Here is a 16,204-nt window from a genome sequence, read left to right as displayed (position 1 = left end):
CTGCTGCACCATGGCTGATATGTTTCTCATCCCCATTCTCCCGCCTTTCCCCCGTAACCTTTAACCGCCCCCCCCTTACCAATCAAGAACCTATCTATCTCAGTCTTAAAGATGCTCAATAACCCAGCCTCCTCTGTGGCAATGATGTTCACCACCCTCTGGCTGAAGAAATTCCTGCTCGTTTTGGTTCTAATGCAAGAACGACGCCACATCCAGTCCCCACCTGGAAAAGAATATGCTTTTTTCTTGTTTGAAAATGTAATCAGCCGGTGCCTCAGTCATCGTGCAGTGAACAGATATGTAGATTACAGTCTGTGCAGAGACAGAGTGATCTCCCTGGGAGGTCTGGACTTGAGTGGCACCCAGACTCACTGAAGCTATCTACCAGGTTGTTGCTGCCCCCTGTTGGTCAATCATCTTGCTCAAGACACTTCTCTCTGCTAAAGACATTATTCAGTTTAAAGTTCATTTATTAGTATCACAACTCGACTTACATTAACACTGCAATGAAGTTACTGTAAGGGTAATGAATCTTTGGAATTCTCTGTCCGTTGAAGCAGTGGACGCTACCTCGTTAAGTCACGGGTAGATAGATCAAGAAGGGAATTAAGGGTTATGGGGAGCAGGCGGGTAAGCAGAACTGAACCACTATCAGATCAGCCATGATCTTATTGAATGGCGGGGCAGGCTCGAGGGGCTAGATGGCCTACTCCTGCTCCTATTTCTTATGTTCTACTGTGAAAATCCCCTAGTCGCCTCACTCCGGTGTCTGTTTGGGTACACTGAAGGAGAATTTAGCAGGGCCAATGCACCAAACCAGCACATCTTTCAGACTGTGGGAGGAAACCGGAGCACCTGGAGGAAACCCACGCAGGCACGGGGAGAATGTGCAGACTCCACACAGATAGATCTTTACACAGAAGCTGTATAAGGCTCTGGTCAGACCCCATTTGGAATATTGTGAGCAGTTTTGAGCCCCATATCTAAGGAAGGATGTGCTGGCCTTGGAAAGGGTCCAGAGGATGTTCGCAAGAATGATCCCTGGAATGGCTGAGGACTCTGTGTCTGTACTTTTTGGAGTTTAGAAGGATGAGGGAGGATCTTATTGAAACTTACAGGATACTGCGAGGCCTGGATAGAGTGGACATGGAGAGGATGTTTCCACTAGTAGGAAAAACTAGAACCAGAGGTCACAGTCTCAGGCTAAAGGGACGATCCTTTAAAACAGAGATGAGGAGGAATTTCTTCGGCCAGAGAGTGGGGAATCTGTGGAACTCTTTGCTGCAGAAGGCTGTGGAGGCTGGGTCATTGAGTGTCTTTAAGACTGAGATAGATAGGTTCTTGATTAATAAGGGGATCAGGGGTTATGGGGAAAAGGCAGGAGAATGGGGATGAGAAAAATATCAGCCATGATTAAATGGCGGAGCAGACTCGATGGGCCAAGTGGCCTAATTCTGCTCCTATATCTCATGGTCTTATGGACAGTGACCCAAGCTGGGAATCCAACCTGTGTCCCTGGCGCTGTGAGAGGCAGCAATGCTAACTTCTCTGCCAACGTGCCAAACTCTTCTCCTTGAGATTTCATAAATAATTTGTATTTATCTTTTTTTTTCATTTATTCATATTCACAGGACATCCCACAGTCAGTGAAGTTCCGACATCGAAGTGTGACCCCTGTTTTATTTTTATTCTGCCCTGGAATGTGGGCGTCACTGGCTAGGTCCAGCATTTATTGTCCATCCCTTGTTGCCCCTTGAGAAGGTGGTGGGTGAGCTGCCATCTTGAACCCGCTGAAGTCCCTGTGATTTAGGTGCACCCACAATGCTGTTAGGGAGGGAGTTCCAGGATTTTGACCCAGCGACAATGAAAGAACGGCCAATATATTTCCAAGTCAGGATGGTGCGTGGCTCGGAGGGGAACTTGCAGGTGGTGGAGTCCCCAAACTAGAATCAGAAAGAGGCCATTTGGCCCATGGGATCTTCCCAGCTCCTATCCCCATAATCTCCACTTATTTACCCTGCTGGTCCCCCTTGACACTAAGGGGAACTTTAGCATGGCCAGTCCACCTAACCCGCACATCTTTGGACTGTGGGAGGAAACCCATGATGTGGGTATGCCGGCGTTGGACTGGCGTAAACACAGTAAAAAGTCTGTAATCTCTAAACTGTCTGTGCTTCATATGCTCTGTCTGAGGCCAAAACTCTCCATTCACCTGACGAAGGGGCTAACCCCGAAAGCTTGTGAGTATATTATCAAATAAATAGGTTGGACTAAAACCTGGTGTTGTCAGACTTTTTACGGAGGAAACCCATGCAGACAAAGGGAGAGTGTGTAAACTCCACACATACAGTGAACCAGGGACAGAATTGAACTGGGGTCCCCGGAGCTGTGAGGCAGCAGTGCTAACCACTGTGCCACCATGCCGCTGTCCTTGTCCTGGGTGGTAGAGGTGCTGTTGATGGAGCCTTGGTGAGTTCCTGCAGAGCATCTTGCGTCGGTGGTTGAGGGAGTGGTTGTTTGCGGATGGGGTGCCAATCAAGCGGGGCTGCTTTGTCCTGGATGGTGTTGAGCTTCTTGAGTGTTGTTGGAGCTGCACCCATCCAGGCAAGTGGGGAGTATTCCATCACACTCCTGACTTGTGCCTTGTAGATGGTGGACAGGCTTTGGGGAGTCAGGACGTGAGTTACTCACCATATGATTTGCAGTCTCGTAACTACAGTACTTGTTGGGTCCAGTTCAGTTACTGGTCAGTGTTGTAATGTAGGAAACACAAATTACATTGAATCATAGAATCCCTACAGTGCAGATGGAGGCCATTTGGCCCATCAAGCTTGCACCAACAACAATCAGCTTTATAAGATCCTAGTCAGACCTCTCTTGGAGTACTCTGCTCAGTTCTGGTCACCTCATTACAGGAGGGATGTGGAAGCTATTGAAAGGGTGCAGAGGAGATTTACAAGGATGTTGCCTGGATTGGGTGGCATGCCTTATGAGGATAGGTTGAGGGAGCTCAGTCTTTTCTCCCTGGAGAGACGAAGGATCAGAGGTGACCTGATAGAAGTGTACAAGACGTTGAGAGGTATAGATAGGGTGGATTCTCAGATGCTTTTTCCCAGGGCTGGAATGGTTGCTACGAGAGGACATAGGTTTAAGGTGCTGGGGAGTATGTACAGAGGAGATGTCAGGGGTAAGTTTTTCACTCAGAGGATGGTGGGTGAGTGGAATCAGCTGCCATCAGTGGTGGTGGAGGCAAATTCGACAGGGTCTTTCAAGAGACTTCTGGATGAGTATATGGAACTTAATAGAATTGAGGGTTATAGGTAAGCCTAGTAGGTAGAGATATGATCGGCGCAACTTATGGGCTGTTTGTGCTGTAGTTTTTCTATGTTCTTTACTATGTTCTAACAATCCCGCCCAGGCCCTATCCTCATAACCCCATCCTACTAACCCCCTGATACTCAGGGACAATTTTGCAAGACCAACCCATCTAACCCACACATCTTTGGACTGTGGGGGGAAACCGGAGCACCCGGAGGAAACCCACGCAGACATGGGGAGAACGTGCAAACTTTACACGGACCCAAGCCGAGAATTGAACCCAGGTCCCTGCTGCTGTGAGGCAGCAGTGCTAACCACCATGTCATCCCAATTTGCGCGCAGTGAGGTGCTTACAAGCTACAATGTGATAATGACCAGATTAATGTTTCATTTAGGTTTTGGGTTGAAGGATAAATGTTGACGAGGAAGCCGGGGGGAAACTCTGCACTGCTTTGAAAAACTACCATGGGATCTTTCACAAAAACAAAATACTGCGGATGCTGGAATCTGAAACAAAAACAGAAAATGCTGGAAAAAGATCTCAGCAGGTCAGTGGAGAGAGAATAGAGCCAATGTTTTGAGTGACCCTTCACCAGAGCTTGATTGGGCAGACGGTGTCTCAGTTTAATGTTTCTTTTGAACGACAGTTTTCTGACACAGCGACATTCCCTCAGTAGTGACACTGGGAGCGTCGGCCTCGCTCCAGGTTGGAGATTGAGGTACCAACTGAGAGGTGAGAGTGCGACCCTCCAAAGTACGATGGATAACTGTCCCTTTAATGCGCGGCGCATTGCATCTACAATCACCACTGCCCCCAGTATATACACCACAATTAGCTCTGGCGGACTGAACAAGCATCAGACAATGCAACAGAGAGGCGCACAAAGGCTAATCTCACTGTGAGAACAGTGCCAGCATGCCTGGGTGGCACGGTGGCACAGTGGTTAGCACTGCTGCCTCACTGCGCCAGGGACCTGGGTTCGATTCCTGGCTTGGGTCACGTGGAGACTGCACGTTCTCCCCATGTCTGCGTGGGTTTCCTCCCACAGTTCCAAAGACGTGCTGGTTAGGGTGCATTGGCCGTGCTAAAATTCTCCCTCAGTGTACCCGAACGGGCGCCGGAGTGTGGCGACTAGGGGATTTTCACAGTAACTTCATTGCAGTGTTAACCTAAGTCCAATTGTGACATTAATAAGATAAACCTTTAAAAAGTTTAAACATGTAGTTATTTCTTACTGGAGAACTGAGAGTCATAGGGTGGGATTTTCTGGTCGAGCTTGCCCCCCAAGGCCAGAAATTCCCGCCCAAGATCAACTGACCTTTGCATGGATTCCTGCCCCCTCACCTTCCTGCCCCTCACCCTAAAACTCTGCCCCCTTGTGATTGCCCCCTCAACCAAGGGGAACAGCTGTTCCCCAATCACCCTGTCCCTACCCCTCATCATCTTAAACACCTCAATCATGTACTCCCCTCTCAGCCTTCTCTCCTCCAGAGAAAACAATCCCAGTCCATCCAGTCTTTCCTTACAGCTCAAACACTCCATTCCAGGCAACTTCCTGGAGAATCTCCTCCGTATTCCTCCTCTATCACATCCTTCCCATGGTGAGGTGACCAGAACTGCACACAGTACCCCAGCTGTGGTCTCACCAACAGTTATAAAATAGAATTATAGAATCTCTACAGTGCTGAAGGAGGCCGCTCGGCCCATCGAGTCTGCACAATCCCACCCAGACCCTATACCTGTAACCCCACTTACTAATTCCCCCTTACACTAGGGTCAATTTAACATGGCCAATCAACCTAACCCGCACATCTTTGCACTGTGGGAGGAAACTGGAGGAAACCCACGCAGACACGGGGAGACTGTGCAGATTTTACACAGGCAGTGACCCGAGGCCAGGAATTGAACCGGGTCCTTGGAGCTGCCACCATTGTATGATCCCCAACATTACCTCCTTGCTCCTATATCTACACCACAACTGATATAGGTAAGTGTCCCTTATGCTTTCTTAACGATCCTAATCACCTAATCTACTGCCTTTTTATGGGAAGCCATAGAAAGGGCGCAGAGGAGATTTACAAGGATGTGGCCTGGATTGGGGAACATGCCTTATGAGGATAGGTTGAGGGAGCTCAGCCCTTTCTCCTCGGAGAGACAAAGAATGAGGGGTGACCCGATAGAGGTGTATAAGATGTTGAGAGGTATAGATCGGGTGGATTCTCAGAGGCTTTTTCCCAGGGCTGAAATGGTTACCACAAGAGGACACAGGTTTAAGGTGCAGGGGAGTAGGTATGGAGGAGATGTCAGGGGTAAGTTTTTCACTCAGAGGATGGTGGGTGAGTGGAATCGGCTGCCGTCGGTGGTGGTGGAGGCAAATTCGATAGGGTCTTTCAAGAGACTTCTGGATGAGTACATGGAACTTAGTAAGATAGAGGGTTACGCAAGGATATTTTGGCCTTGGAGGGAGTGCAGAGGAGGTTTACTAGGCTGATACCGGAGTTGAGGGGGTTGAACTATGAGGAGAGGCTGAATAAACTAGGCTTGTACTCGTTAGAGTTTAGAAGAATGAGGGGAGATCTCATTGAGACATATAAGTTGATGAATGGGATGGATAGGATAGAGGTGGAGAGGCTCTTCCTGCTCAGAAAGGACAGTAGGACTAGAGGGCACAGCCTCAAGATAAAGGGGGGGCGGTTTAGAACGGAGTTGAGGAGGAACTTCTTCACTCAAAGGGTGGTGAATCTCTGGAATTCTCTGCCCGTTGAAGTGGTGGAGGCTGCCTCGCTAAATATATTTAAGACGCGGGTTGATAGGTTTTTGATAGGCAAGGGGATTAAGGGTTATGGGGAGAGGGCGGGAATGTGGAACTGAGCCATGACAGATCAGCCATGATCTTATTGAATGGCGTGGCAGGCTCGAAGGGCTAGATGGCCTACTCCTGCTCCTATTTCTTATGTTCTTATGTTCTAGGTAAGCATAGTAATCACTAAGGTAGGGACAAGTTCGGCATAACTTCGTGGGCCGAACGGCCTGTATTGTGCTGTAGTTTTTCTATGTTTCTATGTTCAGGGATCTGTGAATAAGTATTCCAAGATCCATCTGTTCTTTGAACTTCCTAGTCTCCCACCATTCATTAAATACTCCCTTGTCTTGTTACTACAACGGGTTAGAAATGAATGAGAGAGAAGATGAGAAAGTTCAAGAAGTTGTGATTAAGAGTGTTCACCAATCCTGCAGTTCAACTGCTTGTCATGTAGGTGCTCGGTGGAAATGAATAGCGAGGAAGGTTCCAGGAGATTGAATTATAGTCGGCCATGGTTCTGGGCTTGGTGGGAGGCTCGATGAGTGATTACCGGCACCACATTTGTTGTTTACAAGCTCTCCTTGTCTCCGTGTCGTTAGCAGCAGTCAAAGATGGGTCTCGGAGACGGTTCAGCTGGAAGGACCCTGGCGGTTTGGGCAGTGAGCTGTCAGACCCCACTCGGCAGAAAAGTCCCAGCCAAGATTTCTGCCCTTTGTCCAGTTTGCTCATCTCAGGCTGGGCGGCAGTTCAGGAAGGTGAAGCTCACCACCACTTCCTCCAGGAATGGGCAATCAATACTGGCCTGGCCAGTGAGGCCTACACCCCGTGAGCCGAATAAAGAAACAGTGCAGGAGTGGGGGAGCCGTGTCTGGTAGCAGTTGTGTGGTTAGAGTTTGGGGGAGTGTGGGGTTGAGTTGCGGAGGTTGAGTTGGACAGGGTTATAATTCAGGGTTCAGTGCGGGGGGGAGCACGGGTTACAGTTGTGAAGGGGGTAGTTAGAGTTTGGGGGGGTTGTGGAGGTTGAGTTGGTCGGGGTTATAGTTCAGGGTTCTGTTGGGGGAAGGGTTACAGTTATGAAGGGGGTAGTTAGACTTTGGCGGTTGGGGAGGTTGAGTTGGTCATGGTTAACATGGCCAATCCACCTAACCCACACATCTTTGGACACTAATGGGCAATTTAACATGGCCAATTATCTAAATTGCACATCTTTAGTGACTAAGGGGCAATTTAGATTCAGTGCAGACTTGATGGGCTGAATGGCCTCTTTTCTCACTGTAGTGATTCTATGGATTCTGTGTTACTGGGCTAGAATTCCGGTGCCTGTTTGGGTATACTGAGGAAGAATTTAGCAATGTACCTAACCAGCACATCTTTCAGTCTGTGGGAGGAAACCGAAGTGCCCGGAGGAAACCCATGCAGACACGGGGAGAATGTGCAAACTCCACGCAGACAGTGACCCAAGCTGGGAATCGAACCCAGGTCCCTGGCGCTGTGAGGCAGCAGTGCTAACCCACTGTGCTACCGTGTCTCTAAAACAAAGCTCACCAAGTATGAAGGGAAATTCTTAAAGCCAAATTTAAATTAAATTTGTTTTTAAAATGTTGCCTGCTTGTAATTGGCAATAGGCGCCGAGACTGGGAAAAGCTCAGGGGAAAAACAAATCCCAAACGGGGGAACATGCCACACATTTGTGCCCAAAGTGGAAATTCCACCTCAACAGCTTCAGGAGTGACAGGGCGATAAAGGGTTTAGAACAGAAACTGAACAGGACCCAGCCATACAACTGCTGCAGCTATAAGAACAGGCTGGAAATCCTACGGCAAGTAACTCACATCCTGACTCCCCAAAGCCTATCCACAATCAACAAGGCACAAGTCAGGAGTTTGATGGAATATGCTCCACTTGTCTGGATTAATGCTCAAGAAATTCCACATCACCCAGGATAAAGCAATCCAGTGACCTGTCCTGGTCCCTCCATGCCGACACTATAATTAAGAAATCCCACCAATGCCTCTACGTTCTCAGATGACTAAGGAAATTTGGCATGTCAGCTACGACTCTCACCAACGTTTACAGATGCACCATAAAAAGCATTCCTTCTGGTTGTATATCCTTCTGATATGGTTCCTGTTCTGCCCAAGACCGCAAGGAACTACAAAGGGTTGCGAATGTAGTCCAATCCATCATGCAAACCAGCCTCCCATCCATTGACTTCCCACTGCCTCAGCAAAGCAGCCAGCATAATCAAGGACCCCTCGCACCCCGGACATTCTCTCTTCCACCTTCTTCCATCAGGAAAAAGATACAAAATCTGAGGTCACGTACCAACTGACTCAAGAACAGCTTCTTCCCTGTACTTCTTCCCTGTGACTGTAACACTATGTTCTGCACTCTCTCCTTTCCTTCTCTATGAATGGTATACTTTGTCTGTATAGCACATAAGAAACAATACTTTTCACTGTATGTTAATACATGTGACAATAATAAATCAAATCCAATCAAATCAAAGCATAATTAAGGACCCCACGCACCCCGGACATTCTCTCTTCCACCTTCTTCCATTAGGAAAAAGATACAAAAGTCTGAGGTCACGTACCAACCGATTCAAGCACAACTTCTTCCCTGCTGCCATCAGGCTTTTGAATGGACTTAACTCACGTTAAGGTGATCTTTCTCTACGCCCTAACTATGACTGTAACACTACATTCTGCACTGTCTTCTTTCCTTCACTATGAACATATGCTTTGTCTGTGTAGCGCGCAAGAAACAATACTTTTCACTGTATACTAATACATGCGATAGTAATAAATGAAATCAAACTTAATCCGCATCCCATCCACCACCTTAGACGTTACGGTGTCCAAAACCAGGGGTCACAATCTGAAGATACAGGGTAGACTGTTTAGGACAGAGACAAGGAAAGATTTCTTCACCCACAGTGTGGTCGGCCTGTGGAATTCATTACCACAAAGTAGCTAAGGACAAAACATTGAATGTTTTCAAGAAGCAGTTAGATATAGCACTTGGGGCGAAGGGGACTCAAACGATATGAGGGGGGGGAAATGTGGGATCATACTGAGTTGGATGATCAGCCATGTTCACAATGAATAGGCTCAATGGGTCAAATGGCCTCTTCTTTCTCCTATTGCTTACGTTTCTACATTACCACTAACATACAATGGCAACCATGTGTACCAGCTACAAGATGCACTGCAGCAACTCAGCAAGGCTCCATCGACAGAACCTTCTAAACAGGATCACAGAATTGTTACAGGATAGAAGGAGGCCATTCAGCCTATCGTGTCTCCACGAGTGATTTGCTGAGTGCCATTCCGCCGCTTATTCCCCACAGGCACATTCTCGCCTTTCAGATAATAATCCATCTCTCTCTTAACTCACGACATTAAATCTAACTCCACCACACTCTCCGGTGTGATTTCCCGATCTTTACCACTCATAGCTTCATAGGAACCCTACAGTGCAGAAGGAGATCATTCAGCCCATCGAAACTGTACTGTCTCTCCAACAGAGCATCTTACCCAGGCCCACCCTATCCCCATAACCCCAAGTATTTATCCCATTAACCTTAACATCTTGGGATGAAGAATCCCAAATGTTTTGAGACTCCCAGGGGCAATTTAGCATGGCCAATCCATCTAATGTACACATCTTTGGACACTAAGGGGCAATTTACAATGGCCAATCCCCCTAACCTACACATCTGGGACTTAGTAAGATAAAGGGTTATAGGTAAGCCTAGTAGGGGACATGTTTGGTGCAACTTGTGGGCTGAAGGGCCTGTTTGTGCTGTAGTATTTTCTATGTCCTATGTTCTATCTTTGGACACTAAGGGGCAATTTAGCATGGCCAATCCCCCTAGCCCGCACATATTTGGACACTAAGGGGCAATTTAGCATGGCCAATTCATGTAACTTGCACATCTTTGGAGTATGGGAGGAAACCGGAGTACCCAGAGGAAACCCACTTAGACGCAGGGGAGAATGTGCAGACTCCACACAGACAGTGACCCAAGGCAGGAATCGAACCAGGGTCTCTGGCGCTGTGAGGCAGCAGTGCTAACCACTGTGCCATCATGCTGCCCATTAGACTTTAAATTCCGGATTTTTACTGAATTCAAATTGTACTATTTGCCATGGTTGGATTCGAACCTGGAGGATTACCCTGTGTCTCTGGATTCTAACCTAGGGACTGTACCACTGATGGATTGTGAGACTGGCCCCTTCAGCTGGGCCCGCTTGGTCCATGGTGCCGCTGCTGTTGAGGGAAAGGTCACGATGATCAGACCCAAGTGTGTCCACAGGAGGTCCCTCGTTGGACTCAGAGAAATCGGGGGGAGGGGTGGGGTGGTTAACAAATAGACCAAACCGAAACCCAGAACTCCACAGGCTGTGGTATCAGTTCCCTCACTCAACACAATAGTACTTTCAGTGGAATAATGAATAATACTGTAATCGGCAGTGACGCATTGGGGATTCTCTCCGTGGCCTGTGTTATTCAATGTGCGAGATGAAAGGATCTCCCCTCTTGGCAAAGGAATGGCTCAGTAGTTGCTAGTCTCTTGTTTTCACTTTATTCAAGGGACTCTGGGTCTAGAATCTTGAGTAAGAAGTCTCACAACACCAGGTTAAAGTCCAACATGTTTATTTGACAGTAAACCCACAAACTTTCGGAACGCTGCTCCTTCGTCTGGAAAGTTCTCATCAGAAACAGGGAATACAAAGGCGCACACAGTTTACAGAATACTGTATTTACCCCAGTCCAACGCCAGCATCTCCACACCTAGAATCTTGACCCAGTAACAGAGAGAATACAGCCAATATTTCGAATCTGGGTGACCTTGCGTCAGAACTTCCCATTTTTGTTTCAGAATTCCAGCCTCTGCAATATTGTGCCTTTATCTGAGTTGGGACGAAAGTGTTCAAAATGACACGGGATGGCACGGTGGCGCAGTGGTTAGCACTGCAGCCTCTCAATGCCCCCAGGAACCCGGGTTCGATTCCCGGCCTCGGGTCACTGTAGAGTCTCCCCGTGTCTGCGTGGGTTTCCTCCGGGTGCTCCGGTTTCCTCCCACAGTCCGAAAGACGTGCTGGTTAGATGGATTGGCCATGCTAAATTTCCCCTTAGTGTCAGGAAGACCAGCTAGGGTAAATGCATGAGGTTATGGGGATAGGGCCTGGGTGGGATTGTGGTCAGTGCAGACTCGATGGGCCGAGTGGCCTCCTTCTGCACCGTAGGGATTCTATGATGTTATGAAGCGGTGAGCAGTCTGGGCAGAGTGGATAGAGAGAACGAATGAGGGGGACACAGGTTTAATGATTTGATTTGAATTAATTTATTATTGTCACATACATTAACATACAGTGAAAAGTATTGCTTCTTGTGCGCTATACAGACAAAGTATACCGTTCATAGAGAATGAAAGAAGACAGTGTAGAATGTAGTGTTAAAGTCACAGCTAGAGAGTAGAGAAAGATCAACTTAATGCGAGGTAGGTCCATTCAAAAGTCTGACAGCAGCAGGGAAGAAGCTGTTCTTGAGTTGGTTGGTATGTGACCTCAGGCTTTTGTATCTTTCTCCTGAAGGAAGAAGGTGGAACAGAGAATGTCCAGGGTGCGTGGGCTCCTTAATTATGCTGGATGAAGAAAGAACAATACAGCACAGGAACAGGCCCTTCAGCCCTCCAAGCCTGCACTGACCATGTGTTCTTAACAAGACCATCCGTTTGTATTCCTCTATTCCCAGTCTGTTCATGTGGCTATCTAGATAAGTCTTAAATGATCCTAGTGTGTCTGCCTCAACCACCTTGCTTGGTAGTGCGTTCCAGGCCCCCCCACCACCCTCTGTGTAAAAAACGCCCTCCATATATCTGTATTGAACCTTGCCCCCCTCTTACCTTGAACTTGTGCCCCCTTGTGTTTGTCATTTCTGACCTGGGATGCTTTGCCAAAGCAGTGGGAAGTGTGGACAGAGTCAATGGTTCGGAGGCTGGTTTGTGTGATGGATTGGGCTAAATTCACGACTTTTTGTAGTTCCTCACGGTCCTGGGCAGAGCAGGAGCCATACCAAGCTGTGATACAGCCAGCAAAAATGCTTTCTATGGTGCATCTGCAAATGTTGGTGAGTGTCGTAGCCACGTTTCCTTAGTCTCCTGAGAAAGTAGAGGCGTTGGGAGGGACCAGGGCAGTGTCGGCATGGGGAGGGACCAGGACAGGTTGTTGGTGATCTGGACACTGAAAAACTTGAAGCTGTTGACTCTTTCTACTTCATCCCTGTTGATGTAGGGATGTAGGTGTGTTCTCCTTTACGCTTCCTGAAGTCAATGACAATCTCCTTCATTTTGTTGACATTGAGGGGGAGATTATTGTTATGTAACTGAGAGAAGAAGCAGGAACTCCTATGCAGCGGCAGGATGTGCAGGTTAGGGGGATTGGCCATGCTAAATTGCCTCAAGACTTGTAGGTTAGTGGGCATTAGTGGGGTAAATATGTGTGTTTATGGGATAGGGCATGAGCAAAATGCCCCACTTGAAGAGTCGGTGCACATTCGATAGGCTGAATGGCCTCCCCCTGCACTGTAGGGATTCTATGAGGCACCTCCACAGGGTGGCAGGATTGGCTCCGTGTTTTGGGTGGAGATCCAGTCCGGGTTTTCCCATTACTTTGGGGTGGGTGGGTTTGTTTGGCTCCAATCCGTCTCCTGGAGGGAAATCCAGCGCCGGCTCTTCTGAGTGACCACACGCGGCTGCGTCACTGTGGAAGCGTCACGTGCTCAGCCAGTAAAGGGGGGTTCCCCGGCGTGCGGCCAATCGGAGCGTGAGGCTGAGCCTGGGAATTTCCAGAGATGTAGCAAAAAAAAACAGTGAAATCAACAGAGCGCCTGAGATACAGGGAGAGACATAGGGTGAAGGAGAGGTACCCAGAGACACAGGAATAGGGTGAGGCACCCAGAGAGACAGAGGGTGAGAGAGAGACAGAGGGTGAGGGAGAGGCACCAAGAGAGACAGAGGGAGAGGGACCCAGAGACTCAGGGAGAGGGAGACGCACCCAGAGACATACAGGGAGAGGGACCCAGAGAGAGACACAGGGACAGGGAGAGGCACCCAGCGAAACACAGGGAGAGGCACCCAGAGAGAGACACAGGGACAGGGAGAGGGAGAGGCACCTAGAGAGACACAGACACAGGGAGAGGGAGAGATACCTAGAGAGACACAGGGAGAGGGTGAGGCACCCAGAGAGACACAGGAAGAGCCAAAGACACAGACAGAGAAGCGCCCAGAGAGTGAAATCAACAGTGGCACCCAGGGAGAGAGTGCCAGAGACACAGCCACAGAGAACCCCAGAACCCCACTGAGAGGCGGCAGGGTGAGTGACGGACCCAGAGACTGGGACTGGCAGAGGGTCAGGGATCCACAGAGGCAGCAATGAAGGGCAAGAAACAAGAGCAGTTCCCAGGACTTCAAGCCTCCACAGGTGGGTGTCTCCCTCCTCTGTCACTGTCTTTGCCTGTGCTTCACCACCTATCTGTCACTCCCCAACACACCCCCCCACTTCTCGTCTGTCATTCCCCTCCCCAAACCATGCGTCTGTCACTCTTTCCCCCCCCCAAGTGTATCTGTCAGTCTCCCCCCCGCCCCTGCCCCCCCCCACCCCCAGTGAGTGTGTCTGTCACTGTCCCCCAACACTCCTCCCCCCCAGTGTGTCTGTCACTCTTCCCCCAACACCCACCCTCCCACCCTCCCTCCCTCCCTCCCTCAGTGTGTCTGTCACTCTCCCCCGGTGTGTTCTGCCTCCCCCCCCCCCCCCCCCCCGGCGCAATCCCCTCATCTTGTGTCTGCTTCTTCCTCCCATCTCATCCCTTCCCATCCCATCCCTTCCTCTTGTGTCTACCTCTTCCCCCCACTCTCTCTGCGCATCCCCCCCCCCCCACCCCGGTGTGTCTGCCTCTATTTCTCCCTCCCCACCCCCTTGCGTTTTGGCCGAGTTCGATGTTAGTTCCTGACTGATGTGCTCCTATGCTATTGGCCCTAACTGGCTGGTATTCTTGCTTTTTCCCAGTTCTCCTTCCTCATTTCATTCCCCTCCCTGCTCCTTGGCTCTGGTGTGGGCGAGGCGGGAGCTGGAATGCTGCAGAGTCCCGGGGTAGTCAGTGGAGACTGGGCGGTGTGGGTGCCGAGAGAAAGACTCATAGGCAAGTGGTGTAGCTTGAGAGTGTGTGAGAGATTAATCTGAGGTCACCCATCTCGAGGATATAAGGCTGTCATCGGCTCAGACGTGGGGAAACTCTTTTACCCAGAGAATGATAGGAGTGTACACTCGCTACAGTCTGGTGTGTTTGAGGTTTAAACTACACTTAAGAGGAAACTGGGCGAGACGTGGGAGGAAGGATGTGTAGGATATGTTGTTGAGATGTGAGGAGCTGTGTGGCACTTTGGGCAGCATCATTGCCTGACAGCACCAGGGACCCGGGTTTGATTCCTGGCTTGGGTCACTGTCTGTGTGGAATCGTAGAATCCTACAGTGCAGAAGGAGGCCATTTGGCCCATTGAGTCTGCACCAAACATAATCCCACCCAAAACCCTAGCTAGCCTCACCTCCCTAACGCTAAGGGGCAATTTCGCGTGGCCAGTCTACCTAGCCAGCGCATCTTTGGAGTGTAGGAGGAAACCCACGCAGACACAGGGAGGGGAGAATGCACAGACTCCACACAGTCAATGACCCAAGCCAGGATTCGCACACGGGTGCTGTGAGGTTTTGCACATTCTCCTCGTGTCTGCGTGGGTTTCCTCCGGGTTCCTCCCACAGTCTAAAGATGTGCGGGTTAGATGGATTGGCCGTGCTAAATTGCCCCTTAGTATCGGGGGACTAAGTAAGTGGGGTTATGGGGATAGGACCTGGGTGGGATTGTGGCCGGTGCAGCATTGTGCACAGTAGGGATTTTATGATTCTCAGCATGGAGCAGCTGGGCTGAATGAGCTGTAAATGTAATGTGAATAAATGCCTTTTGCAATTTAACTCTGCTTTTCCTGGGTAGGTGTGAACTGTGGCCATTGATGAGACAGCTGAAGGCAGGCAGTCAGGGGGCAGCTGTACTGATTTCAGGGTGTGGGGCCCTCTCTGTAAAAGAGAAGCTTCACTGAGTACGACAAAAAAAAAGGACACATAGGAAGTTGGCATCGGGACTGTCTGCAGTGTGGTTCCTGAACTTGTGTTGAATGCAGAAACTTTATTTGTGTATCACTAGGTCTCCCTTGTGAGTAAACTGGAGTCTGTCTTGTGGCTGTCACCTTGGCACGTGCCTTTTAAGAACATGGGCAAAACCATAACATGGAAGGAGGCCATTTGGCCCCTTGTGTCTGTGCCAGCCCTCTGAATCAGTGCCGTCTTGTGCATTCAAAATTCCCTCATGAAAGACTCGATTGAATCTGCCTCCACCTCGGGCTCAGACAGTGCATTCCAGATCCTCGCCTCTCCCTGCGTGAGACTAGTTTCTCCCCATGTCGTCATTGCTTCTTTTGCCAATTATCTTAAATCTGTGCGCTGTCACTCTCCTTCCTTACACCAATGGGAGTCAGCATAGAATCCCTACAGTGTAGAAGGAGGCCATTTGGCCCACTAAGTCCATGCCGATTCTCTGACACAACATCCCACCCAGGCCCCGTAATCCCACATATTTACCCTGCTAATTCCCCTAACCTAATCTTGGGACACCAAGGGGCAATTTAGCATGGCCAATCCACCCAGTCTGCGCGTCTTTGGAGTAATGTGAAGATGCCAGCGTTGGATGGGGGTGGGCTCAGTAAGAAGCCTCACAACACCAAGTCAAAGTCTAACAAATTTATTTGGAATCATGAGCTTTTGGAGCGTTGCTCCTTCATCAGGTGAGTGGAGGTAGGTTCACAAACACAGCATGTGTACTCAAAGACACAACTGCAAGATACAAATCAGAATGTGAATCTTGCAATTGTGAAACCTACCTCTCCGCTCACCTGATGAAGGAGCAGTGCTCCGAAAGCTCGTGATTCCAAATAAACCTGTTGGACTTTCACCTGGTGTTGTGACACT

The 16,204-nt window shown here is 49.2% G+C and overlaps 1 protein-coding gene across 1 annotated transcript in view; it reads left to right on the top strand.

Moving 5' to 3' along the window:
- The first annotated feature begins 12,832 nt into the window (after positions 1-12,832).
- The window catches only part of LOC145339309 (uncharacterized), a 45,909-nt gene continuing 42,537 nt past the window's right edge, over positions 12,833-16,204 (top strand). The window contains exon 1 of the mRNA XM_080183732.1: positions 12,833-13,612. Coding sequence (XP_080039858.1) covers positions 13,564-13,612 — 49 coding nt within the window. The 5' untranslated portion in view covers positions 12,833-13,563. The remainder of the gene's footprint in view (positions 13,613-16,204) is intronic.

This window comes from Carcharhinus amblyrhynchos, unplaced genomic scaffold (assembly GCF_965287045.1).
Source record: "Carcharhinus amblyrhynchos unplaced genomic scaffold, sCarAmb.v2.hapA scaffold_396, whole genome shotgun sequence".
In the NCBI taxonomy this organism is placed as follows: Eukaryota; Metazoa; Chordata; class Chondrichthyes; order Carcharhiniformes; family Carcharhinidae; genus Carcharhinus; species Carcharhinus amblyrhynchos.
The sequence above is the reverse complement of the archived record's forward strand: the minus strand, read 5'-3'. Positions and strand labels throughout refer to the sequence as shown.